The sequence below is a fragment of the Candoia aspera genome, chromosome 4, assembly GCF_035149785.1.
Source record: "Candoia aspera isolate rCanAsp1 chromosome 4, rCanAsp1.hap2, whole genome shotgun sequence".
In the NCBI taxonomy this organism is placed as follows: domain Eukaryota; kingdom Metazoa; phylum Chordata; class Lepidosauria; order Squamata; family Boidae; genus Candoia; species Candoia aspera.
Window position 1 is genome coordinate 69,106,050 of NC_086156.1, and position 25,393 is coordinate 69,131,442.

A 25,393-nucleotide genomic window follows, 5' to 3' on the forward strand; every position below is an offset into this window, starting at 1 on the left:
GAGCAAGACCATGTTCTTATGTGAAGTTATTTTGCTGCTTTCAACACTCATTCCTTGCAACAAGTCACATATAACTCACTATCTATAACTATTACCCATGCTGGCTGGGGAATTCTAGGAGTTGAAGTCTACACATCTTCAGGCTGCCAAGGTTGAGAAACTCTGTACTAGCATTTGAATGTGTTACAATTTGTCTAGCCATTTCCCCATTTTTCTTAAATATTCTATCAAAGTACATAGATTCATCTACTTGCTCTAGTTTTTCACTATTTATGAATAATGTGGAATTGTTCAGCCCAATTTCCAAGTCAAACACAGCTACTTTGGTCTTTTATACATTAGTTTTCAGATCCATACTCTTCATTAGATCATATAATCTAACATTCACGGCAAATTGTTTAGGTCCTTAGCCAGCAAAATAGCTTCATCTGCATATAAAAGTAAATGTATTTTAACATCCCCAACCAACACACCTCTAATATCATCTAAATATATTAAGTAATCAGGGGTACATTACACATCGTCTTATTCCTTGCTCAATGCTGAACATTCACCAGGCATTCCATTTATTCTCATACATCCTTTACTTCCATCATCTACTTGTCTTATAACATTCAACAACCAACCAATGCCACATTTGTGCAAAACATAACTGAAGCCTATTCACTCCATCATGTGCTGACTCTAAATCAACTAAGGTACAATAAACTGTCTCTCATTCATACATTTCTTAATAACACACTGAAAAGAAAAACCTGGTTTGCATGGCCTGTGCCAAACATAAAGCCATGTGTAGTTTCCTAATTTTGTTCATTGTCATGTCTTGTACTCTTTTCAATCAGAATTCTGCAAAGCATCTTCCCAGGTACACTTAGGCAAAATTTGGTACTTTCATATAGAGGAACAGTATGGCAGTCTTCCAATCCTCAGGTACAGATGCCATCATCACAAAAGATAAACTCACACAGTCACTTTATAAGCAAACCACATCCATATTTTAACATTTCTCCAGGTACACCATCTATACTTGCATCCTTACTATTTTTCAACATTCTGACTATTTATATCTTTCTCTTCATCCACTTTTCTTATACACTAATATTTATAGCGTTCATTTCAATTTTCCAATTCAATTTATCACTATTCCCATACAAATCTCTAAAATACTCCCATGAGCATCCCCTTAATGCAGTTTCATTCCAAATCATTTAATAATTTTTATGTTTAGTTCTATTCACTGTACTGGAGATTCCTTCCTGGGCCTTCCTCATTCACTTCCAGAAGAACCTGTTTCTATCAAAGTCACTCTGCTTTTTTCCATTTTTAAAAAAATCTTAACTGTTCCTTATTCATGTCATCCAGCAGAATAATTTTTCCCTGGACTGTATTTATTGATAATGTTGTATAAGTTTTCCTAAAACTCATCTCCTGTTCTTCCATTATCATAATTTATTACAGTATTACATGCAATGGCCAGCAACCTATTACTTCCTTCTCTCATATGCACCTGCAACAACCCAGAGGAAACCAATTCATTCCTACATTCTGACATACATTTTAGTCCTTCCATTCATAATTACACATATACTTTCACTTCCCTAAATGTATTCAACTCCATTCCACAAAATCAGACCATTTTAATCCACTCACATTTTTTTCAAGCTTCCTGCTTTTCTTAGTTTCACAAACACAGAACATACCTATTTTTTTTCTTCTAATCATTAATACATGCTCTTTGCCATCACCAGATGAACCCGTAATTATTGACCTCTGTTACTCACCATAGTTTTAGTTAATCAAGGCTTATACATAATATTTTTAGTAGGACAGAGAAGGCATAGACTAGGTTCCAGCCTTAATCATAGTTATGTCACATGCAACATTCCCTGCTAATGGTAAGAACAGTACCAGTCAGTTTGGGTACATTTTAACCAGTTTGCCACAAGTGTAACCAAAGCCCAATTTTACTCCAGGCATGCTTAGGTTATGCAAGCAAGGATCATTCATTAAGAAACCACCCTGCAAGCCAACATACTTTTGCCAGCATCTCACTAACCAGGAAGTATATGCAGTGTATGACACACATTCAGGAAGCCTTTATTACATATTGATAGAATGTATATGTCATTTTTCATCATTAAAAACAGTACCGAAGTGTTAGCAAGCTTCAGATGAAACCAAATATAAAGTATTCTATTAGGTTTTAGCTATGAAAGTGATCTAGTCTAACAGAGAAGGCATCAGCACAGGAAGTGAATTTGTATTCCATTTCTCAGACTGTGAACATTTTACAGCAATCCTTATGAGAAAATGTTAAAATTAGATACATGGACATTAAATAAGGAAGGCTACTACTGTATAATCACTAATTTGGTCAGTAGAATTAAACAAGGTTAAAATATATATATTCTAAAGCAGACAGCCTTAAGAAAAATGGAGATTTATTATAATATAAAATTTAGCTTGCCTTCTTACAACTTCTTTCCACCCTTCTTCTCTCTTCTGACCACGTTTAGGACTAGCTAAGCTGATTTTTCCATTAGGAGAAGACAGAGGTGATGGACAAGACTTTGTGCAAGTAGATAAGGAATTAGCAGATACTTCACCAATAACCTCTGACAACCTTTCAAGTAAACAGGAGAAAGAGGTAGGAGAGAGAGAGAGAGGAAAAAAAACAGCTGTGTCTTAACATAATCTCTATCAGATAAATATTAAAGACAAATAATAAAAGACAGTTAAATTAAATTCATATTCTACTGATATCCAGAGATCTGCTCTAATTAAGTTGGGACACATACCCATTAAATCTATGACATACTAAAATGTCTGATTTTCAGTTACAAAGCACACATTTTTTTTAACAGCAATTAAAGTATTTGTATGGAACAAGTAAGTTTTGATACTTAAATGTAATGCATGTTTCCATACCTCAGATACATAGAAAAATATAGCAAATGATTATTACAGCTATGCCAAAGCAAACTGCACAGCAAGATGTGAACAAACTTTAATTGTTCTGTTTAATGTTTCCTGCAAATTGTATATGCAAACTGAAATATGCCTTGCACCTGAGGGTCAAAACAAATCTAATAGCTTCCATTTAATGAGATGCAACTTTTCATCACAATCTACCTCTAAAATTAAGTTATCATTTATTAGGAAATACGCTCCTTCAAGCCAGAAGGTTCCTATCAGAAACCCTGCAATGGATAGATTTTAAGCACTGAAATAAAATCCAGAATCCAAACACTGTTTTGACCTATTTGTAACCTGGCCTTTGATTATCAGGATAATTTTTGTTTATTTCCAAAATCATGGAAAATAGATAATTATACCCATCCCTCCTTTGTTAGTGAACCCACTAAGACAAGGTCTTTGTGAGCTGTTTGATCCTCTTTCTCACAGATTCCCTAATGGCCAGACTGATACCTCACTGAAGGCTGAAAGGTCATCTGGTCCTTGTCTGCTAAGTTTTGAAAAACCCCTTTTCTTTCTCAGATTCCGAGAATGCACTCACAATATCCTTAAATAACTTATTTGGTAGAAAGGCAGCAGAAACATTTTTAATAAACACTGCATAGTTCTGATTGATAAAGTAACACAAGGGAAAGAAAACAGAAGCCAACAAAACATTCAGAGAAGTTAGAACCTGATTAGGATTTATCAGTCATTTTGGCAATAGAACCCACAGAAGCTTACTTGAGTGAAGATTTGCTAGACATTGGTTTTCGCTCTTCTTTGGGGAAAGTAACAAGCACTGCTGGTTGCTTCTTGTTGTTCTGAGCATTACTGACTGCTGTGGATGAATTGCTGTCACTTTTATGGCTGTTATTACTATTGCTGCTTTCATCACTACAGCTGGAAATCCTCATGTTGTCACTGTCACCACTTTCACTTGTACTGCTGCTTTTTGATTCACCATTTATTTTCTCTGGTTGAGGGTAGGAGATTGGAAGCTGATCATCAAAAATTATCTGAACCGTATCTTGGTTGATTTTATTTTTCCTGCTTTTCCTTTTAGAGCTGCTTGTAGTGACATTATTTCTTTTCCCATGGGAACCTGCCAAAGTTGTCCACGTTGCAGATATACCTATAGTGGTTGTTGTGGTAGCACTGGGGGGTTCTGTTAGGACCCCCGGCTCTTCTAATTGAGAAACAAAAGAAGAATGATTGAAGCCCAAGCATTCCTAAAGTATTTATCATAGTACTGGTCCACATATTTCTATGCAAATCATTTATGGAGAACTATAATAGTATCTTGCTTCCTAATACCTATTTACTAATAAAATAGGTTCATGTGTGAACATATAAATGTAACTGTTCCACCTCTAAAAGCTGAGTATTTGAACACAAACCTAATTTACAAAGATCCAGAGAAACAACAACTGAATTTGGGGAGCTGATGGACAAATTTCCTTTATAGGACTCTACAAAAAATCCTAATTATACAAACAAACAAACAAACAAACAAAAACTCTTTAAAAAGTGCATGAGTAAGAAATGCACTTGAATTAACCAAGTGGTTTTTTAAAGACCGCATTAATGCTAATTTCAAGAACAATTCTGAAAGGCTATTTTCTTCATTTTGAACATCAGTTCTTTGCAGAAATCACTTTCATCTTTAAAATGATTAAAAAGGGAAATGCATGCAGCAGATTTATTATTTATAAATCTACGATGTTAAAGAATATATAAATCCATAAAATCTCTATTAATTTATAGTATGGAATTTGCTTTAATTGAATAGCTTCATTAATTTGATTAAATGATTTAATTTAGTGAAGATCATAGTATTTAATTATTACTTAAAAATAAGTAATTTGTAACTCAAGTGACGAGTAAGAGTAGATGACAAATTTCCTTTGGCAAGGAACAACGAAGGGCTCTGAGTCAAAGGGCATGGTAACTCTAATCCTGCAGTTACTTCTTCCTTTACACAGTCCACTAAACCATCTTCCTCCTCCTCTAAAGCTTTTAACTCTCAACAGCTACGGATAGGCAATAAAGAGCCTGTAAGCACTGTGGCCTGTGAAGACGCCTGCAGATGGCATCCACTGAACTATGGCTAAGATCACGTGAGATTTTGCTGTTTCTGCCTAAAAGCTTGCAAGATTTGGGATGGAAAAGTCAAAAACTTGTGGGATTTGGTGATCTGAGATTTTGGCCATTTTAAACTAATTTTATTTGACATCCATGGCAGGGGACATCTACAATAGTCTTATAATTACCCCATGCCAGTGCTGTAATATATACCTTCAGCTTTTAGTTTCTCCTTTTCTTGAGCAGCTTGTAGTTCAAAATTTTCTTTGTTTTTTGCCTCAATTTCTTCTAACTTTCTCCTTTGCTCTTCCTTTTTCTTTCTTCTTTTCTCCTTTCTTTTCTCTCTTTTAGCAGCTAGTGCCAGCCGTCTACTTTCTTCTCTTAACTGCAAATTAGATCAATAGAAAGGTGATCAGAGGAAGAACTGTTAAAAAAAAATAGAGCTGTTATCTTGAAGAGTTAAGACTGGTTCAGAATTAGAAAGGGAGATAAGTAAGGAACATACACATATATACCACTTCCAACAAATTTCAATTATTATCAATATAGATTAATTGTGTAGTCCCTTACATTCATATTAGGTGTGTGTGTGTGTTGGGAAAGATAGGCAGATAAGCTGAAAAAATAGGAGCTTCCCTAAAGCTTATCTGATACTCATTTGTTTAACTGGGTTCTCTTTATCTAGTTTAAACTTGTGTAGGGAACAGATCACATTTTAGGTCATATTTATGCAGAAATACTGAAAATTCAAAAGGGTTCACAAACTTAACACCACTGTATAGGCACTGAGGAAGCTCTGAGCAACCAAAATCTTTGTATATGAACGAATGAGCAACTATAGAAAACCAGGATGCAAGTGTTTTAAAAGAGGAATTTCAAACTGTATTCCCAGGCTCAGTGATTCTACTCTGGGCCAGGACTTCCTATTGGTCATCCACAAGTTCCTCTTTCAAATAATGCCAAGAGAAAGGACATTCGATAGCTTTGGGTTTACATCTAGAAAAGTGGAGCAATTTTGACACAAGTACAGCCATCACAACATCTAAATAAACCTTGCAATTTTTAGATTTGCTATACAGATGGAAGGCTTACTTGGAGAAGGTGCTATTACACCTTGCAAGTACTGTTCCCTAAGAATATTTATGTCCTTTATAAAAATCCATACTAATTATGCAACAAATGTCTCCAAACGAAAGTACTGAAATGGAAAGTAGTTAATGTCAGAGAGTACAATTAGACTGGATGGCAGCACCCTGCTGTTTGTTGATCAGACAGAGTGGATGGGAATTCACTCTTTTTTGGTAACATTCCTAAGAGGGCCTGCCAGTTAAACTTAAGTCTACCACTGTTTGCTCTTTCAAATCTAAATATAAAACTTTTCAGAAAAGGGTTTACTTACCTTTTCCAGATCCAACTCTTCCAAAAGAATGCTTGCATTTTTGTTTGCTTCTGCAGCCTGCCTATCTTTGGCTTGAACAATTGATTCTATACATAGATGGCACTTTTTCAACATTTCCTAAAGTGGCATTAAAAAAGAAGAAAAGAAAGAATGAACACCAATAGTTGGACCAATACGGCATAGAATGACATGGAGTGGAATAAGCTCATGGTGCAAACTATCCAAAGAATTGGGAAAGTTAAGATATTCAACCAGCCAATGAAAAGAAGTTAACTGAGTAAGTGATGATACGACTTTCATGTAATCTTTATAAGACAACGGATATGTGCAGATATTTCACTAGCCATACTACTGCTAGCTTTTTCAGAGCAAATCCGAAACAGAACTTGGCAACAGATTCACATCCTTATATACTGCTCCATTCAAGATATATCAATGAATGAACAAACATTTACTGTTATTTATTTTTGCTTATTTTTTTCATTCTTCATACAACTATAACTAAATTAGGGCTTTAAGACTACAGAAAGTCTAAGCAAATGCTAGGACTGAGTTTAGCATGGTTTTCAGAAACCATGGTGGAATACTTTTTTGTCTAATATTCTGAAGAATTTGAGTGACAAGTAATTCTTACCTTGTCAGTAACTGTTGCTATGTATCTCATACATTCTGAATCTGATGGGAATTGGTTCACCTCTTTTACTAAATAGCGTACAACTTTCACATGACCCTAAGAAATAAATTTTCAACATCAGCCTCTTTCAAGTGAAAATAAACTGAATATTTAAGGACATGAAAAATAAATTCCAAAAGTATATGACAGTTCACCAAAATGTCCTCCTAACCTCTGCTATAAATTCAGTTACCCAGTACAGTGATGGATACATATGTATGCAAATCTATATAAGCAAGGGAGGATCTCTTTTCCTGGATCATTCTCATTCAAATAGAGCCTGAGCAGGAATAAAGACTTTGGGATTTAGCTTCAGTGAAAACACAAATGCTACTTCCCTTAATTTCCAAACATGTGGAACAGGAAAAGATGAATAGATTTGCAATAACACTTAAAATTACTGGTATTTGTAACTTGTAAACAGAGCAAAGTTCCTGGAATGAAACCCTTGCATAACTCAGAGACTGCCAGTATAGGAATATTGATGGAGAAAACTATGGAAATCTTTTGGCAGTGGAATTTGGAACAAAGCATTCATCTGGTAAAATACATTGTCATGTCCTTCCTTGAGGCTGTAAAACTATACCAACTTTGAACTGTATCCATCCAACTGAAATATGTGTTAAATTTTGAGGATTATTTTTTCAAAATTGTAAACCAGGCTTTAGATATGAATAAGGATACAAATCAAACTAACCCATCATTCCAAAATGGGATGAAAATTACAATTGCATTTAATCTATGCTGTTCATTTTGTTCACCTAGCATTGTTTGGATATTATTTTCTTTTGAATAAATAGATAAAAATACACACAAAACTTTTTTTTTGCATATTGTGCCAACCTGGTTTTTCATATGCTTTTATCTGGAAACATAATAAGCAGTTTATAAAATCTGTGCAGTATAACTCAAGCAGAAATGGGATAATAGGATTGTGTTGGCAATGCCTCTGTTTTTTCTAAATTCATACCTCCACAAACTTGCTCCTGTTCAGTACGCTGGAGTTCAAGCAAACTTACCGACAGTAATAGATGATCTCGCTGTACTGAAATCATTGTATTTTCAGACAGTTAAACAAAGATAAAGAACTTTTACCTTTCGAAAGGCTGCCATTAGAGGAGTTATTTTCCTGTTATCAGCAGCATCTACATCTGCTCCTGCTTGTACTAACAACTGGACAACATCTAAATGACCACCGTTTGCAGCAAGCCATAATGGAGTATTTCCTTTCTTGTTACGAACATCAATGTGAGCTCCCCTACCAAAAAAAGAAATAAAGCTTGATTAATCAACAAGGAATACATAATCTCTCTCCCCACCCAACATCTCTTCCAAAGGCTTGACTGCTGCTGCTATTTCTTTCTTTCTTTATCAATCAATCATATTTATATGGTCACCTGTCTCACATAGTGTGACTCTGGACAGCGTACAAACAATGGTAAAAAAACAATTTTAAAAACATTCAAAAATATAAAAAATAATTTTATTGTAAAAGGCTAAGAGTGAGCGTTAAGATTATAAACCATGGAGCCACTTAATCAAATTACCATTCCCTTGTGACCCCCAGGCCTGTTGATACAAGCAGGTATTGCTATTGCTTTAAGAGGGATAAATAAGCTAGGATTATACTAACAGATCTTTTTCTTTTATGTTACAAAACCCAAAATCCAGTTTGGGACTGTTTTGAATTATGAAAAAATGGAAATATTACAAATAAAATAATGTAAATAAAGTGAAACAGGCCTGTTTTGAAATAGGAACCCTTGGTGAAAAAAGGTAAATATCTGATAAATTTCTGTTAATAATAGTCACTATAAGTTGATGGCTGAACAGGTGAGACCCTGTATTCAATTCCACATTCAAAATTCATACTTGTTATTCTGAATGAATATAATAGTAAAGTAACTGACAATCATCTAATGGTTAATGTTAATTTGCACAATTCTGTCAAATATTCACTATTCTCTTAGGACATTTGACAATGTTCTGATTTTGACAAACATTCACTATATATACATACTCTGTATGTATGTCTTGATCCCAAATCCTCAGCTTACATTCAGCCAACATTTTATCAAGCCAAGGGTAAGTATTTTTGGGACAGAAAGATGCAGAAGGTCCTGTTTGATTTGACTCCTCAAAGATAAGTTGTACTAATCCAGCATGGTAAGATAGACAAGGCAGGATCCCCATAGGGTTTGCTTTAGCCAGAATTTGAGGCAGCACAACTTCAGGTGAGCCCCCAAAGAGATGTAGCCAGTGTCTATTATTCTTCTTCCCTGTACAATCCCCAGATATTTTTATAATATTTTGTATGCCCCATACGGGATACTTTTCACTCTGGCACAAATTAATATACTACCTATCAGGATAACACTGGGCAGCTATTTCAAACTCTTGTATGAATGCTACAGGTGCTTATGTTTAGACTCAGAAATTGAATCTGTCTTACATGTGCTACTTCACTATCCACTATATATTCAACGTTTTATGGAATTAATAGCCCCACACCATCAGACCTTTTACCTGGTTGCAGTACCACGAGGTCATGGCTGTACCACTTAATGATCAATCTGCTAATATAATAATGGCAAAATATCTGTCCTTAATCATGGCTTTTAGAAGCCACCTAGTTCCCACTTAATGTAAACTACTGTTCAGCTTATTTATACAGTGCATAGTCTTTGAACTTGTAAAGACGACACATTCGAGCAGCCATACACACACATTTTGAGAATTGCCAAAGACAACAGAAATGTATATGTAATGATGGCTGATTAAAGAGATACATATGAAACAGTGCTGCTCTTGTTAGGGAATTAATAGGCTTAGTTTCACAAACAAGGGTGCAAGCTGTTAGCCACAGTTAATACTCAGAATGGTGTGTCTTCCGATAAAATATTTTCCTCCATGATCTGCAATAATATTTATGTAGGAAATATTACATTAAAACAAAAAATGTATACATTTTTTCAAATGTAATTGTTTCATTTGGAAAATTTACTTCCCCAAAGAATCCTTAAAGCAAAGTTTTTAATTAAAATTGGCAGTTTTTTAAAGTCCTTCTATTCTGCCCTCCTTCCACAAGGAGATGAAATCAGATTGTTAAGGAGAAGGTAAACTACAGTACCTGCTAATAAGCAGCTCACAGAACTTGTAGTGTCCTTTGTCAGCTGCAATGGTTAAAGCTGTATCTCTTGAAGAAGGGACTGGTGGTGCATTTACATCAGCCCCTTTGTCGAGAAGAACTCTGCCTACTTCAGCATAGCCACCAGAAGCAGCTTCCATTAATGGTGTCAGGCCAGTCTAGATGGACAATAGCATTAAATATGTTTTCTCAGGTGAAATGTGTAAAAAATTAAAGCAACAGTAAAACAAACAACCATTTCTAGTTTTTAGAGTATAAATTAGCATTATTCACTTCTATGATGGTTCTCTGTAAAAGAAATAAAAAGGAAGAAGGCTCTCTGACTCCCAGCTGGATGTATTATTAATGTTTGGAATAATTCATAGGGCTGAGGTTGGGGGGGGGGAGGCTCTGCATCAGGAATAAATGGCAGGACATCTACTACAGAATGACACCAAAGCTGAATAATATCAACAAGAAAAATACCAAGAAAAGAAATAGATTTTGCATGGATTGTTAAATAGTTAATTTTAAAAAAATCTTAATTTTATAAGTAGAATGAGGACGAAATGATCTTTCTTTATGCAAAAGATCACAGATAGAACATTTTATACAATAACATGTCCAAAAGAAACAAATTTGGATCTGAAGTGGGCAAAGGTCCTTTGGATCCAGCATGGCCATACTCACTGTTCTGTTGCAGCTCCTTTAAAGACCCATATCTGTTCCTGAGCTTGCATGGCAGCCACATAGGTTCAAATGCAACTCTTTTATGGAGCTGCTATTAGGACAGTATGTGTGCCCATGCTGCGTCTAAAGCATCTTTGCTTCTTCAGATCCAAATACTGTACACCTTTAGAATGTAACATTTGGATTTTATACATATATGTTCAGATGTCCTATGAGTTTAATGAGACTTCCATCGAAAAGAATACTTAAGACTGCTGATGTAGCCTTTTTAAAATAGAAAGTGGTCTAACTCCCTAGGAAAGAAAATGCACTGAAAAATCCAAAATCTTGAATTATTTGGGGTTGAAAAAGAAGTAAATTGGAAAAGAAATCTGATTAGACTCTTTTTTCAGACAGCAAATATCCCTTTATGAAGACTCTAGATAATTTCAAGGGGGAGAAGGGGAGTGGGACATACAGAAAAAAGTGAGCCCAGACCATTTGGGGTTTTAAAAATCAGTTCATTGGACTAGCTGCTTAAAAAGCAGCTAGTTCAATGCACTGATTGAACTAGCTGCTATAATTTGAACCAGATGTACTTTCTCCCAAGTTTTCAGAGGCAGCCTCATATAAAAAGTATCAAAGATGCAAAGTATTTTGATCAAAATAGTGAGTTCCTTTGAGAGAATGAATTACAACTAGCATATGAAATAAGGCTTTTAAGAATTGCCATATGAGCACCAACAAAGCAGAGATGTAAGACTTATTCTTCAGGGGGAGCATAACCCAAGTCAGAATTGTCTGTCCTATTTATTAACTTTCATTCAGCCTATAGTGATCCCAGAACTTGTCCTTCACTAGAACACAAGGAAAAGGAAACATATATCTGGGTGTTATCTGCATATCCATGACCACTAAACCACCATCTTTCTTCTAGATAGCTGAGATTACATTACTAATCAAAGGGGATCCTGGTGAAAGACAACTTTACCGTACTGATCAATCCAACCTTGTTTTGGCTGAAAAGGTTCTTCTTTTCAATACTCTAACTTGTAAGTCCATGAATTAATAATACTGTCTGAAGGATCAGAGTCTTTGAGGAATATAATCCTAAAGCACTTATGTCAATATAGTAAGTAAAATTGTCTTGAAGGTGAATGTCTTCAAGGAAGATAATTCTAAGGATTCAAAAAGAAAACTACCTCTTCTGCAGAATTACTGCTGGATTGAACACCAAGAATTTATGAACCTCTAAATGTCAGAATAAAGAGCCCAGACAGATGGGAACAAAATCACACAATAAACATCATTGTTGAGACAAATCTGTGCAGGTGGTGGGGCTCAAAATCAAGGGAGAGCATCTTATAAAGCTCCACCACAGTTGGCACAAGTGGAATCTTTATACTGCTATACCACATTAAGGAGCTTTTCAGAGTACCTGGAAATTAGGCATGTCTTTTATCCTTTTGAAGTTGAACATATGGTTCAAATATATCCAAATAGTGATCTTCAGCATCTTAAAATGTGAACTTATTGTAAAGATCCAGGTATTGGTGAAGAAAATAAGCTCTTGAACTAAGTCCCAAATCAGGGATGATTATTGTTAATTTCTGCTGCTCTCTACTTTTCTGCAGCATTGTTGGGTGAAAGAAGAGACAAAACTATTATGGTATATGCTAGCTTTGTTCTCTCTCTAGAATCTTGTTCCAAGCTCTTTTGTAAGTTTCTATTCTCTGGAGTAATAAAGATGCCCAGAATGGGAACGTCAAATTTAGTCTTGAGTTTTCAGAACAGTTTTCAGTTTAGAGACCATTCCGCTAAGCCTTCATTGATTTGGACCAATCTGCCTATGCAGAGAATATCTTTCAGTTGTTCTGCCTTGACTGGCAACAGGTACAACATTATCCAGGATAACAAGTAAGAAATTTCTTGAAAGAAAAGTTTTGATCTGAAATTCCTTTTTCAGTTGATATACATCTTGTTGCCATACTATCTTTTCTAATCAAAACAAGGATTCATTCAATCTGCTGTTTAAAAGTGGACTGATGTTAGCCTGATCTCTCTGAGAGCCAAAAGGCTTATATTCATTGCTTTTTAACCTGGTGAACAAAAATTAAAATTCTTGACCCATAAGTCTTTATGGCAGGCATCTAGTTCAAGAGGATTTGCTCTTACTTCGTTAGTGGTGCTTTGTAACCTGAATCTAAACACAAATGACTTGAAATGAAAACTTGCCCACTGGAGAAAGTTCATGCAGGAGACAAATGCCTAGGCAAGAACTAGAGGAAAGCTCTGGGCTGTTTGCAAAGCTAGTATGATAGTAGTCTGATCACCACAAATAACATGAAAGGGGATGTAAACCTGAAAGGGAAGATCTAAACTTGTATTTATTCATTAGATTTCTATGCCACCTTTCTTCAAAAGCTTAAGACAGTGTACTTATTGTTGCTTCCCACAGCAGAAACAGCAAAAAAAAAAAACCTATGGTGGCATTTTCATTTCAGGAGATAGATTGTGGTGAAGTTTACTGAAGTTACATTCTCTCCTGGTTTGAGATAGGTCAGGACTGACAATTAATCTCTTATCTGGAATTTACAAATAGTTATAAGCAAATTGCATGTTTGTGTCCACTGTTGTCCTGATCTCTCCCTTCTTTGGGACTACAAAGACCACTAAGTGATCATCTTGATCATCTGTCTGTATTGTGATAGTATCTTCTGATATGGATGCACCGTAGGGAATAAAAGCTGGGAAAAACATTATCCACTTGATTTCTATTATATAATTCTTGTTGATTATTTCTAAAACCCACTAAACATTTTGATACTGCAGTATATGAGGCATTCACATCATATGACACCTATAAATTTTTGAAGATAACCATGAGGACCTTAGGTTTCTTGTTGGAGTGCTAAATGGGTTTGGATTTCTATGCTGTTGCTTATCTAGGACTGAATCTTTGAAGACTGCTTGAAAAAGTAAGAGGAATGAAAAGCCCTTGACTGTTTCCAAGATTTCTTTTCTTCTCATTCTGGAGGGTTGGAAAGAACTTTTGTCTCCTTCATTGCTTCTACTGCATTGAGGGAGGGAGGGAGGGGAGGGGTCTGTTTCAAAGAGATCTCTACTGAATGACATCTATATCCTTCTTCCACAGCCTGAGGCTTCTTTTGATGATCATATGCAATCCATTAATTCGGTTGTTAAGGAATCCAGTGTCAACCAGCAATCCATGAATTTGTTGTAAAGAATCCAATGTCAACCAGGACAGCCACGGAAAAGTTTTCTTCAGCAAATTTCTAATATCCTTGTCCAACTTATCACTGTCAAGCAGTTTGCTGAATAACTTAATGAAGGCCATAGATGCGGCTCTGAGCACCATAAGTGAGGCATTAAAACCCCAATGAAGTGCAGCTTTTACCTTCCAGCCATGTTGGCTCTACTGGCAGGCTCAGACTCAGAAGGCAGGAGTGCTCTAGATGCTCCAATTGCTGCTCTATATGGGGTATGAGAAGATCTTGCACCATATCAGCTCAGGAACAGAGATAAAGTTTGGCTTTGAAGAGCTTCAATATCCTCCACAGATAATGGCTAAAGTAAGCTAGGAAAAGGACAGAAGGAGCAGGTGAGGGAACTGAGGTGAAGGATGATGTAATCCCAGATATTTATTGCAGGGAGTACAGGAAGATACTTCAAACTGAAGAGACTGCATAGCTCTGGATAACTGCTGACAGAAAAAAAGACTACCTTGGGAAGATGTCCATCACATTCTAGTTCTCTGAAAGCATTCAACCCATTTGAGAGGATCTGGGTTTTTTTTCCTCCTTGAAGAAATTTGGTCAAAACTGTAAGCTACAGAGCATGCTTGCAGAACCTCAAATTATGAGCTGAATCCAGCTCATGTGGATTCCAATTCCCAACTGACAAATCTAGGTGAAGAGAGAGGTGTCTTCCCTCTCCCAAATCCATTCCCTTGTTAAATGAGAGCCAATTTGGTGCATTGGTTAAGACACTGGGCTAGAAACCAGAAGACCAGGAGTTCTAGTCCTGCCTGAGGCACAAAGCCAGCTGGGTGACCTTTGGCCAGTTACTCTCTCTCAGCCCTAGGAAAAAGGCAATGGCAAACCACTCTTGAAAAGTCTTGCCAAGAAAAATGCAGGGACCTGTCCAGGCAGTCTCTGAGAATGGGACACAATTGAATGGATTGGAAAAAAAAACTTGTTAAATATAGTTCACCCAAGAGTGGCATATGGTCTGACATTCAATCAGTTATGTAGAACTAATGGGGAACATAGAGACCAGGTTGTAGCCTTTCCAGGGTATCAGCAGAATTGAAGGATTTCAGCAAAATTTTGCTTTTGTCATTTGCCTCCTCCTTGCTACTCATTCTCACAGAGGCCTTTGTGCTTTGCTTATTTGTGATAAATGGTATGCAGAAGGTAACACCAAATACGGAAGGAGCATATATGCCCTCGAGCAAATCCAAGGGTGCAAGCTCAAAGCTAATGAAATAGCCTCCATGATTCAGAATGCTTTGCTTTGTGAAGCAGCAAGTAAATATCAGTATGCATGAAATGGAAAATACGTATTGTTTTGAACCCAGAGCAAACCATCATGTTCTGGAAATTCTGCCAAACTGTCCTTAGTTTTGCAAAAACTAAGCCTGGGATATTGTTTAGTGTTCAAGATTTAGACTACACAAAATCCAGATGATCCCAGAGTACCTGTATGGGGCATTTAGGGCCAGGCTGATGCATGTCACCCCCTCCTTCCCTCAGAAGCTCCATAGGACAGCATATCTTACCATCTACCCAGCCTCTGTAATCTTCCTAGCATCTTCCTTTCCCTCCTTCTCTCCCTCTTCTCAGCCACTGCAGTGTCCCAGAATAGCATACTCCACTGGGCCATCCACTCCCTTGACTTCTGCATCTTCTCTTCCTGCCATCCCTTCAGCTGCTACCACCACCAGTGCACTAGTCTGTGCAACTGTTCCTTACTGTGATAGTCATTAGTGAGACTAAATTCCCAGTGTGGCATGTGTTTTTTTTCCCTGCTCTTCTAACCCTCCAACCATTTCTGCCCAGAAAAACTGTGTTTCAACCTAAATCAGGAAAAACACATCCACATTTCAGTCTACGGATGGACCAAAATATCTGAAAAGTGTTTCAGTTTGAGTATGAACCATATGAATCCAGCTGTTCCATGCAGACAGCACTTTGCACATTCTTATGAGTAAGCTTTTTTTTGTTGTTATTGTTCAGTGAACCACTCAGATAGCTACGTTCTGCGTTTCATAAGTTCTGCAGTACAGAACACCGGCACCAACAAAGCAGCCACCAAAGAAACAGAGCATTCCTTTCATAATGTTATAGAAACAAGAGCAAGTGCCTAGTACATTAAATAAATCTCAGTCTGTCTACCGGAAAGGCAAAATTTACTGCTGCACTACGTACATTCCAAAAGGGAGCCTTCAGAACCATCGGTCACTGGAATATGGTGGACAGTTCTCTCCTTCTTTAAAGTAATAGAACTTGTGCCAAAAAACAAAACTCAGTACAAGATAGAGAGAAGAAAAAGTGACTCAGGAAAAAAAAAGAGAACACTCTTACAAATGCTACTGCTGAAGTAGCAAAAAGACTCTAACGTAAAGAGCAGGAGCCTGTTCCTCTGGGATAGTGAGGCTTCTTGCTAAATATTTAGCTATTGAGCATTTTGAATGATCTTTTGCACACCCACAGAAGCCTATACATGTGATACACAGATCATGAACAAGGAATCTGTTCTGCTATATATTTAGGGATAGCTGAAATCAGTAGAAAAGCAAAATGCTTATTGTATACTTTAGATATTCCCAAAGTGCACAAACTGCTAACAAAAGCTGGCAAAACAAAACCAAAAACCAAGAGTTACTCCTTACCTTAGCTCTATGCTCAACATTAGCTTTTCTATCAAGGAGAAGACTAACCACTTCCGTTCTTCCTTGGAAACAGGCTAGTGTCAAGGCGGTATTCCTGTTGGTCTCTATCTGTGCGTTAATATCAGAACCCATGTCTAAGAGCAACTTAACAGCGGCTGTGTGTCCATTCATGGCTGCCAACATTAATGGAGAGATGCCCAGTTTGCTTCCAGTTCTAAAAATAAATCAACGTATGTCACATTTTAGTGTTGCAAATATGATGACTTTTTAATAATATTTATCTATTTCTGTAATGCAGAAAGTACATAAAACATGCCATGGGGCCTCCTCCAGTGCAGAGCTTTCAGTGGGGGGTCCAGAGGCTATGCAGCTGTAATTCCTGTAATCATACAGAGATACTACTGCAAAGGCCTACTAGGTGACAGGACTTGGCCAGCCTTGGCTGACTTTTAAATGTTAGCAGGGTTAGATCTGGTTAATACCAGGGCTGCAAACTAGACGTGGAAAAACATTGTGGAAGAAGATAATGGCAAGGCATTTCCATATAGTTGCTAAAAAACCAACATAGACATGTCCATAAAAGCACCAGGCATCCAGGTCAGCTTGAAGACTACATTACCTTTAATACTGGAAGAGGTATCTTATAATACCTTACCCATTTATCTATTTCAAGTTTCAAGTTTTAAAGTAGGGGTTTAAATATTTTTATAACCTGAGGCTATGCTTCATATCTTGGTCATATCTCAGTGACCAAGACAGAGTGAGTAGCCTAAAGTCAGTTTGTGAGCTTCAGGACTGAGTGGAGACTCCAACTGAGTCTCCCTAGCTCAAGTCCAGAACTTTAAATAACACAACCTAGTGGCTGTCCTTCACTACACTGCCTGATCCTACAATGAAAAAATAGTTTGCTTGAAGATTAATCACACAACTATGAAGTAGAAAGGTAAAAAGAGAACTTGCCTTGAATTGATCTCTGCACCAGCATTCAATAGTATTTTGATGATGTTCACATACCCACCAGAAGCAGCTAAACTTAGAGGTGTATAATCAGAAACATTTCTGTGCTCTTTGTTTGCACCTCGTGCTAACAGAAGCTCCACCACCTGAAGTATCATACAAAAAGTTACTTTAAAATGTGGTTACTGCTCCAGTCCTGAACACACAACTTATATCGAAGTGTCTTCCTGACTAGCAGCATTGAACAATTTTTTGTATATTACTCAAAATATTTGTATTTATGTGATTCTATTTTCGCACCAATTAACAATATCAGTCTTAGAAGTGATACACACAACCATTTGTTATAGTTTAATAATGCAGCAATGTGTCAGACATTTCAAGCAAGGTATAAATTGGGGCAGGCATGTCTATTTAAGTTTCACCAATAGTGAGGCTCAGCAAAAAAAGAAAGACCAGAATTATAAAAGATAATTAAGAAAAGATTAAATAATGAAATAGGACTTGGATATGTTTTCCCCCTGAATGGAATCCCACTCCCACAACAATTAGAAATAAACAGACTAGTTTATCATCTATCACACTTGAACAAATTCCCTTCCTTAATACGGTTTAATTATATGATTGGTTTATTGATATTTATTGACAGGTTTATTCACTTTAATGTAGTTTTATTGTGTTCAATGTAATAAACCACTGCAAGCTGGCTTTGCCAGGAGTCTGAGGAACAAATGCAAAAAACAAACAAACCACATACGTAAACCTGGTTGCAGATGTGTGATCATTGCTGAGGTATATGGAGGGTGAAAGCTCATGCAACTGCAGAATCCCTTGTTTGGGGAAGGCAGCTCTGGATTGTAGCCCCCACTATATTTCAAACTACTACTGAAAATTGGAGTAAATAGACCAAACCTAATAAGCTGGACTCCAATTTATCCAAGATCAGATTTTAGAAAGCAGATACTAAAATAAGACTAGATTCAGAGAGGAAAAGGCTTCTTTTATGATGGTTTTATAATACTTCCATTATTGGAAGTTTCTGGGAAATACAAGTAGGTGATTATAATCCAGCCTGAAAGTCTTCTGGTTGGCTATTCTAGGACAGAATACCAGAGTAGATAGGTACTGGCCTTGTACAACATGTCTCTTATTTATAGTCTTCAGTTAGTGTTTAACCAAGGTTAAGAAAAATAAAGTATGATTAAATGTTACAAGTTAAATGCTGTTATAATATTAATAATATAACATGGCGTTCATGCAACACTACATTCAGTATTAACATGCATGAGCTTAGATTTCTCCATTCTTCCTCTGGCTTAATCAGAAGGAGACTATTAGAAGCATCGACTTTGAAGTTAATCAAAGTACTCTGTTACTTGCAAGCTTGGACTAGAGAACTGTGGTTATGATACACACCAGGATTATAGACAAGGATTTGAACCCTGTTTGAGTAGACTATGAGTTAGCACCCTATACAAAGTAAAAATACATGCAAGTATTATATTAAATACTGCAATAAAATATGATTATTAGAAAACATCCTAATATTTCAGAGGAAATGTCCTATTACTTCAGTGGAACTTACTTGCCTGCCAAGCACGCGTAAACATTACTAACACCAATGTCTACAGTACAACTATGTGAATTTGGTTAAAAAGGCTTCCGAAGACTGTAGTTAGGTTTAGGGATCTGAACAGTAACTTTACCTTTACAAGAAAGGTTTTCAGTTAACATACGACAATTGATAATTTTTTACCTCCTGTCTTCCTCCTGAGCAAGCTAAAGATAATGGTGTGTCCTTGGTCCTTTCAGACTGAGCTTCAATATCTGCACCATTATCCAACAAAATCTCCACAACACCAACATGACCAGCGGTAGCAGCCAAAATAAGTGGAGTAAACCCTGAAAAAATGAGTAGGTACCACTTAAGATGCTTCATTTTAAATTTTTTATCAATGTTTAAACTGGTACATAGGTACTTATCATAATGATTTATTTTCCACAGTGGATGGTGGGTATTCTTTGCTGAGTTGCTCTTCCCCTTTGCTCTTGTAGGCAAAAAGAAGTTTGTCCAATATATCTATGGGCGGAAGCAACACCCTCCCTTCATTTATAGACTTCAAAAAATAGGAACCTTTATATTCACAGGGGAAAAAACATGCAACAGCTAATGCCTACCAATATCTAATTCCCTGTCTGCAGCCCAGCTCATTTGAGGGAGAGCTGGATATTTTCCATCCATTGTGGAAAATGACCTTTCACCGTTAAGTACCAGTGTATCATTTTTTTCACAGTGGCCGAAGGGATCCTTCACTGAGTTGTACCACTGTGATAGTCTGAGGAAGGAAATGTATACTCCAACCACTTAGGACAAAGACACCACCTACTGGCAAGACTGCTTACCAAGGACATTTTGGCTGATGAGTACATAAACGCTTGGTAATAATGCAGAGAAGTGAGAACTGAAGATCATACAGGTGCTGTATAAATATTCCTTAAAGGTTCATCAGTAGTGAATGCCACAGGAGTAGCAGTGCTCTCAATGGAATGAGCCATGACTCCCCTAGAACAATACCTGAGACTCATACACTAAATGAGGCTCCCCTTCAGGCTCTGTGGACATGAAGACCCTTGCAAAAAGGAAATGCAGAGATGCTCTGAACTGTGGGATTCCTCAGCTCTAATCAAGCAGTTCTTGCATGCTCAATATTCAGCTTATGCCACTCTTTTTCCAGATGCTTGGACAAAACAAATATAGATAGGATCAAATCTTGATTCTACTGAGAGTGTAAAGATAATGATGGTAAATTCTTGACTAAAAGAACCACCAGCTCCTTAGGTGGGAAATTCAGAAACAAATCTCTGACTTTACTGGTGACTGGAGGGGGGAACGGTTTCAATATTGGCATTTGAACTACCTGGCAAATAGACTGAAAGGCCTCTAATGGAAGCACCACTCTCTCTGATTCAGGTACACCCAACTCAGCCAGTTGTACAGATTTTTTATGACTTTTGCAAATATGGAAGGTGAGATTCTGTTCACAAAAGAAGTTTGAGGCATTATACAGGCTTCAGTGGTTGGACTATGGGAATGCCAGAAACTATCTTCATTCAGCAAAGCATTTGACAAAATATCCCATGATATTCACAGTAACATGTTGTTTGGATGGGAATGATAATTAAGCGGAAACATAGCTGACTCAAAAATCATACTCAGAGTGCTTAGCAATGGTGTCTCATTACATAAGAGACAGACATTAAATGCGATGCTGCAGGGTTTGGTTCTGGGCCTTGTATTCTTCAATAACATTATTAATGGCTTGAATGAGGAAGTCAAGGGTGTGCTTATCAAAATTGGATGGGATAACTAATACCCTAGAAGACTGAATAAAATTCAAAATGATCTTGGCCAGCTAGATAAACAGGCTGAAATGTAACAAAATGACATTTAAGAGACAAATGTAAAAGTCTTCATTTAGGAAACAGAAATCAAATGCCAAATATAGAACAGATACATATCTCGGCAAGAGAGAGAGAAAAAATGGGGATATTTAGTATTATAAATCTTCTCAAGGCTATGTCACACGAAAGATCAAGACCTATTCTCCACTGCTCCAGAGTACAAGCCATGGAATAATTAGTTGTTCATGTTCTGTCATGCAGCTGCTTCCAAATCTTTGTGACCTGGCAGACTTTATTTTGCCAGAACAATCTGTAATTGCTTTGAGTTTCTGTAAACTCATGTCTCTGTCATCAAGATCTAGCTACATTGTCTTCTGTTGGCCTCTTTTTCAATTACTTGGTTTTTCTATGCATCAGAGTTTTCTCCATCAGATACCTGTTTTGTTTTATTTATCTAATATTGAATGATTTTTCTTCTGATCCAATTCTCAATGATTTTCTCCAGTATCACAATTCAAAGGCATCCATTATTCTTCATTTAGCCTTTCTGGATCCTCCAGCTTTCACAGCCATGTATTACAACTGTGACCATGACAACAAATGTTTTTTGCAGTCAGTGTGGTGTCTCTGAGCTTTAATATTTTGTCTAGATCTGCCATAACCCTTCTTGCTCCAATTGTCTCTGCCCATCCAGTAAGATCTGACAGGATTGGCATGCTCCAAATCCCATTAGTGAAGTGAAGCCATATTTCAAGACCCTGGAGATGTGACTTTTCTGTGGCAAGAGATATTCCATGCATTTGAGCCATTTTGGACAGGGTTACCTGCCTGATCTAGTGACAAAGTTCATGTTGACAGTTACAGACAGAGCCAGACACTCTGTCTGCCCATGCTTAGCTCCCACCCCTTCAAATGTCTAGGCTTTCCAAAAATTGGAAGGATGACCACCAGGAGAAACCATCTGAACTGCTGTCACCATAGACTGGTATGAGGAAAAGGGAAGGTACCCAATGAGTGATAATTCCTCATGGGAGCTGAGCTGCCTAACAGAAGAAACTTGTTTCTGTGATCTCATGCTTCATATAAGTTGTCCCAGGTCTATTTGTCTTTAAGTCTGCCACTATGGACTAAATGAGAAAAGATGCAGTGTTGTGCTCCTAGATCTAGGCAGAGTTAGGCAAGAGTACTGCAATGGAGACTGCTTCTTCCCATCTATTGGACAAACTTGTTCCTACTTATCAGAGCAAACAGGAGAAGAAATCAAGTGAAGGATACCCTTCTCTTCTGTGGGAAAAAAATGACTTTAACAAGAGGGACAAAAATTATAATGTACATCATTTGATACAAAATTAACTTTACATTTGAATAAAAATATTGCAGAATACAAATTTGTATCTTACTTAGGGTTGTTATTTTTAAATTTTTTTTACCCCATGCCAGAGTCTCTCCAGAATCTACTTCTGTTGGAATGCACAACCACACAGCACATGCATATGGACTCTGCAAGTTGATTGATACTTTATCAGCAGATACTCACCCTTTTTGTCCCTGTGTTCAATATTAGCCCCCCTCTCTAAAAGAGTTTGTACCAGTTCTTCATGTCCACCAGCACAAGCAAGAGTCAGTGCTGTATCATGGTTACTTTCAGTCTTAAAAAAAAAAGTCATTAATATGGTTATATTTGTTCTAGCATTTAATAAACAAGCCAATATATGAAACCATAGCTTAATCCTGGGTTACCTGTTACAAAAAAGAATTCAGTTCAAACTAGTTCCCATGTTCAACATAGCAAAAAGAATCATAAGCATTTAAGGCCATAGCTCATCCCTGGATTAAGTAGGTCTGAACATTCTTAACAGCACCAAAATATAAGTTTCTCTTGGGTTTAGTTTTGTGAAAACAAAAGTGAAGGCCCTTGCATTCTTTTCAACACAAAGTCTGAAAGAAAAAAAAGAACCCTGAACTGAATAAAACAAATGATCCAAATTCAACATCCACTCTTCTGTAATCATTCTTTTCATACATTTAATAAATATTATGCTTATCTGAAGTTCAAAGAATGGCTTAAAGAAAGTATCTCAATATTTCAAAGTATACTAATGCTTTGCAAAACAAATTCTTCCTCAAGTCCACCTTGCAAACAAATAGAATTTTCTATTTTTCCTTCATTTTTTAATTTGTATTTTGTTTCATGGTAGAAGAAATATTATTTTACACTTACCTGTGCATCAATATCAATGGCAGGATAAACTGGTAGCATGGTTGAAGGAGAAATGATAGGACTAGGAGCAGGTGTCTGAGGTTGGGAAACAGACGCTGCAATGCTGTGGGTAGGGGTATTTGACACTGCAGATGCTCTTCCACTCACTGCTATTAAAGAGAATAACTAGGCTTATTAACATGACAACTGTCCTCTTGGATGCCCCAGAATTTCTTTAAATGAAAACATGCACTGAGAAATCACAATATATCAAACAGAAATGAGTCTTCTTTGAGAATAAGCTATAGCTGAGAACAAATGGTCGCAAAATTTTTTTGGTCCTTCTGGGGAGAAAACTATAGCTGAGAAGGAACCACCTTGCTTTAACCTAATGAGAACTGTCCTAAAAGCAGTTTTACCAATTTAATTATTGTTTGGAATTTTCTATTATCAGTAATAAGAGGTGCTGATAAATCAAACCTTTAACAGAAAACAGAAGCATGACAATAAAATGACTATTTGGAACTTTTAAAATGAGGGAATATGGTTCATCACTAATAGAACAAAGTGAGCTTAACTATCTGAAACCAACAGATATTCCTTTTTTCCTGCATATGATCTTTACCCAACAGTATGACCAAAGAAAATCATAGTTGCAATTAAGCATGAGTTGAATATTAATGAAAAAAGCCATAGGAATTCCTTAATATAGGCAAAATATTTGATCTAAGATAGGAGATATTAATTTAATTTAGTTTAGTTAAATGTTTAAAGGACCTCTAATATGTTTTTCTCCCAAAAATACTAACTGGGCAGAATGAAATCATAATCTGAGAACATTACTTAGAAGAAACAAAAATTCAAAGATAGACCTCTCATGTTTTCTTTATTTTACCTTTTAGAATTACACCAGTTCTCAGTGGAACAAATCATACTGTCTAGAGAATATGGAAATCTTTGCATTCTAAAATTACTACCTTTAAGCAATCTTAACAAAAAAGCTAAAGCATGTTGCAATTCCTTATGCCTTTAATACTATAATGAGGTCATGACTATGAAGACAGCACTGGACAATAATCAGTAATTACTCAAAATTTGACACAGCTAGTAGCAAGAAGGAAGTTTTCTACACATTAGAAAATTAGCAAGGGTGAATCTGCTACAATACACACTTCTGAATAGCCCCTAAATTTCTTTACTTAAATCTAATTTCAGTTAATTTATTACATCAAATATTCTTAGAGTTGTGTTTCATAATCCTCTGATGAGTATTTGTGCACTGGCTTAGACAATGACTATGTTAAATGCAAGCTGATTTGAAACTATAGTAATGGTATATTCAAGAAGCAAGGGAGAGTCTGACTTGTTTTGAATCTAGAGCAAAACAACACAGGTTGCAGAATATATTATCCAGTCATGGAGAAGACAGTATTAGAAAATGGAAAAAACATTACATCTCTGCTTGTAAGAATTTGGGGAAAGTATTACTTGGAAGTAGTTTCCTAGCTGGCCAAATAAATCCTGACTGGCACCACCTACGGAAGAGGAAATGATCCACAGTATGAACTCTATGAGCAGTTTGCATTAATTTTGTCAAACAAAAGAAAAGACTTAGGACAAGTTTAGAAATGCCATTTAAATGGCATTTAAAATTCTATTGATTTGCACTGCAAGAGCCTTCCCCATTCAGTTTTCTAAGCAATGAGGACCGAAGGGAAAGGAAATGCTAGCAACAACACAAAGCGTTGCAGATGTGCACTGGAATTTACTAGATCAGGGTTATGATATTCCAGACTGTTTCAGCTGAGTTAAAAAAGGAAGCAATGTTTCCTGTCTTATTCCATTTTTCTTTTTGTGTAATTCACAGGAAAACTTAATAAGCATGATTTTGCACATGTATTTTTAGAAAGCTGGTAAGTGCTGGAATGAAAAAGGCTAACAGAAAAGTAAAATTCATTCATGGGTGCTCTAAGAAAAGCAAGGAATCAAGAACATCACCAAGGCATAAATAT

General features: G+C 36.5%; 1 protein-coding gene across 4 annotated transcripts in view; it reads right to left on the reverse strand.

Annotated features, from left to right (window-relative positions):
* The window catches only part of ANKRD17 (ankyrin repeat domain 17), a 123,820-nt gene that overhangs the window by 13,431 nt on the left and 84,996 nt on the right, over nucleotides 1–25,393 (reverse strand). For 3 of the 4 annotated variants that reach the window (XM_063300395.1, XM_063300393.1, XM_063300396.1), the window contains 12 exons: nucleotides 23,403–23,551; nucleotides 22,719–22,830; nucleotides 19,536–19,681; nucleotides 17,783–17,925; nucleotides 16,823–17,036; nucleotides 10,243–10,418; nucleotides 8,208–8,370; nucleotides 7,074–7,169; nucleotides 6,440–6,556; nucleotides 5,254–5,425; nucleotides 3,700–4,144; nucleotides 2,468–2,623 (listed from right to left, as the gene is read on the reverse strand). In XM_063300395.1, the coding sequence (XP_063156465.1) occupies nucleotides 2,468–2,623; nucleotides 3,700–4,144; nucleotides 5,254–5,425; nucleotides 6,440–6,556; nucleotides 7,074–7,169; nucleotides 8,208–8,370; nucleotides 10,243–10,418; nucleotides 16,823–17,036; nucleotides 17,783–17,925; nucleotides 19,536–19,681; nucleotides 22,719–22,830; nucleotides 23,403–23,551 (2,089 nt within the window). The remainder of the gene's footprint in view (nucleotides 1–2,467; nucleotides 2,624–3,699; nucleotides 4,145–5,253; nucleotides 5,426–6,439; nucleotides 6,557–7,073; nucleotides 7,170–8,207; nucleotides 8,371–10,242; nucleotides 10,419–16,822; nucleotides 17,037–17,782; nucleotides 17,926–19,535; nucleotides 19,682–22,718; nucleotides 22,831–23,402; nucleotides 23,552–25,393) is intronic. The other variant, XM_063300394.1, reaches the window with a different exon arrangement.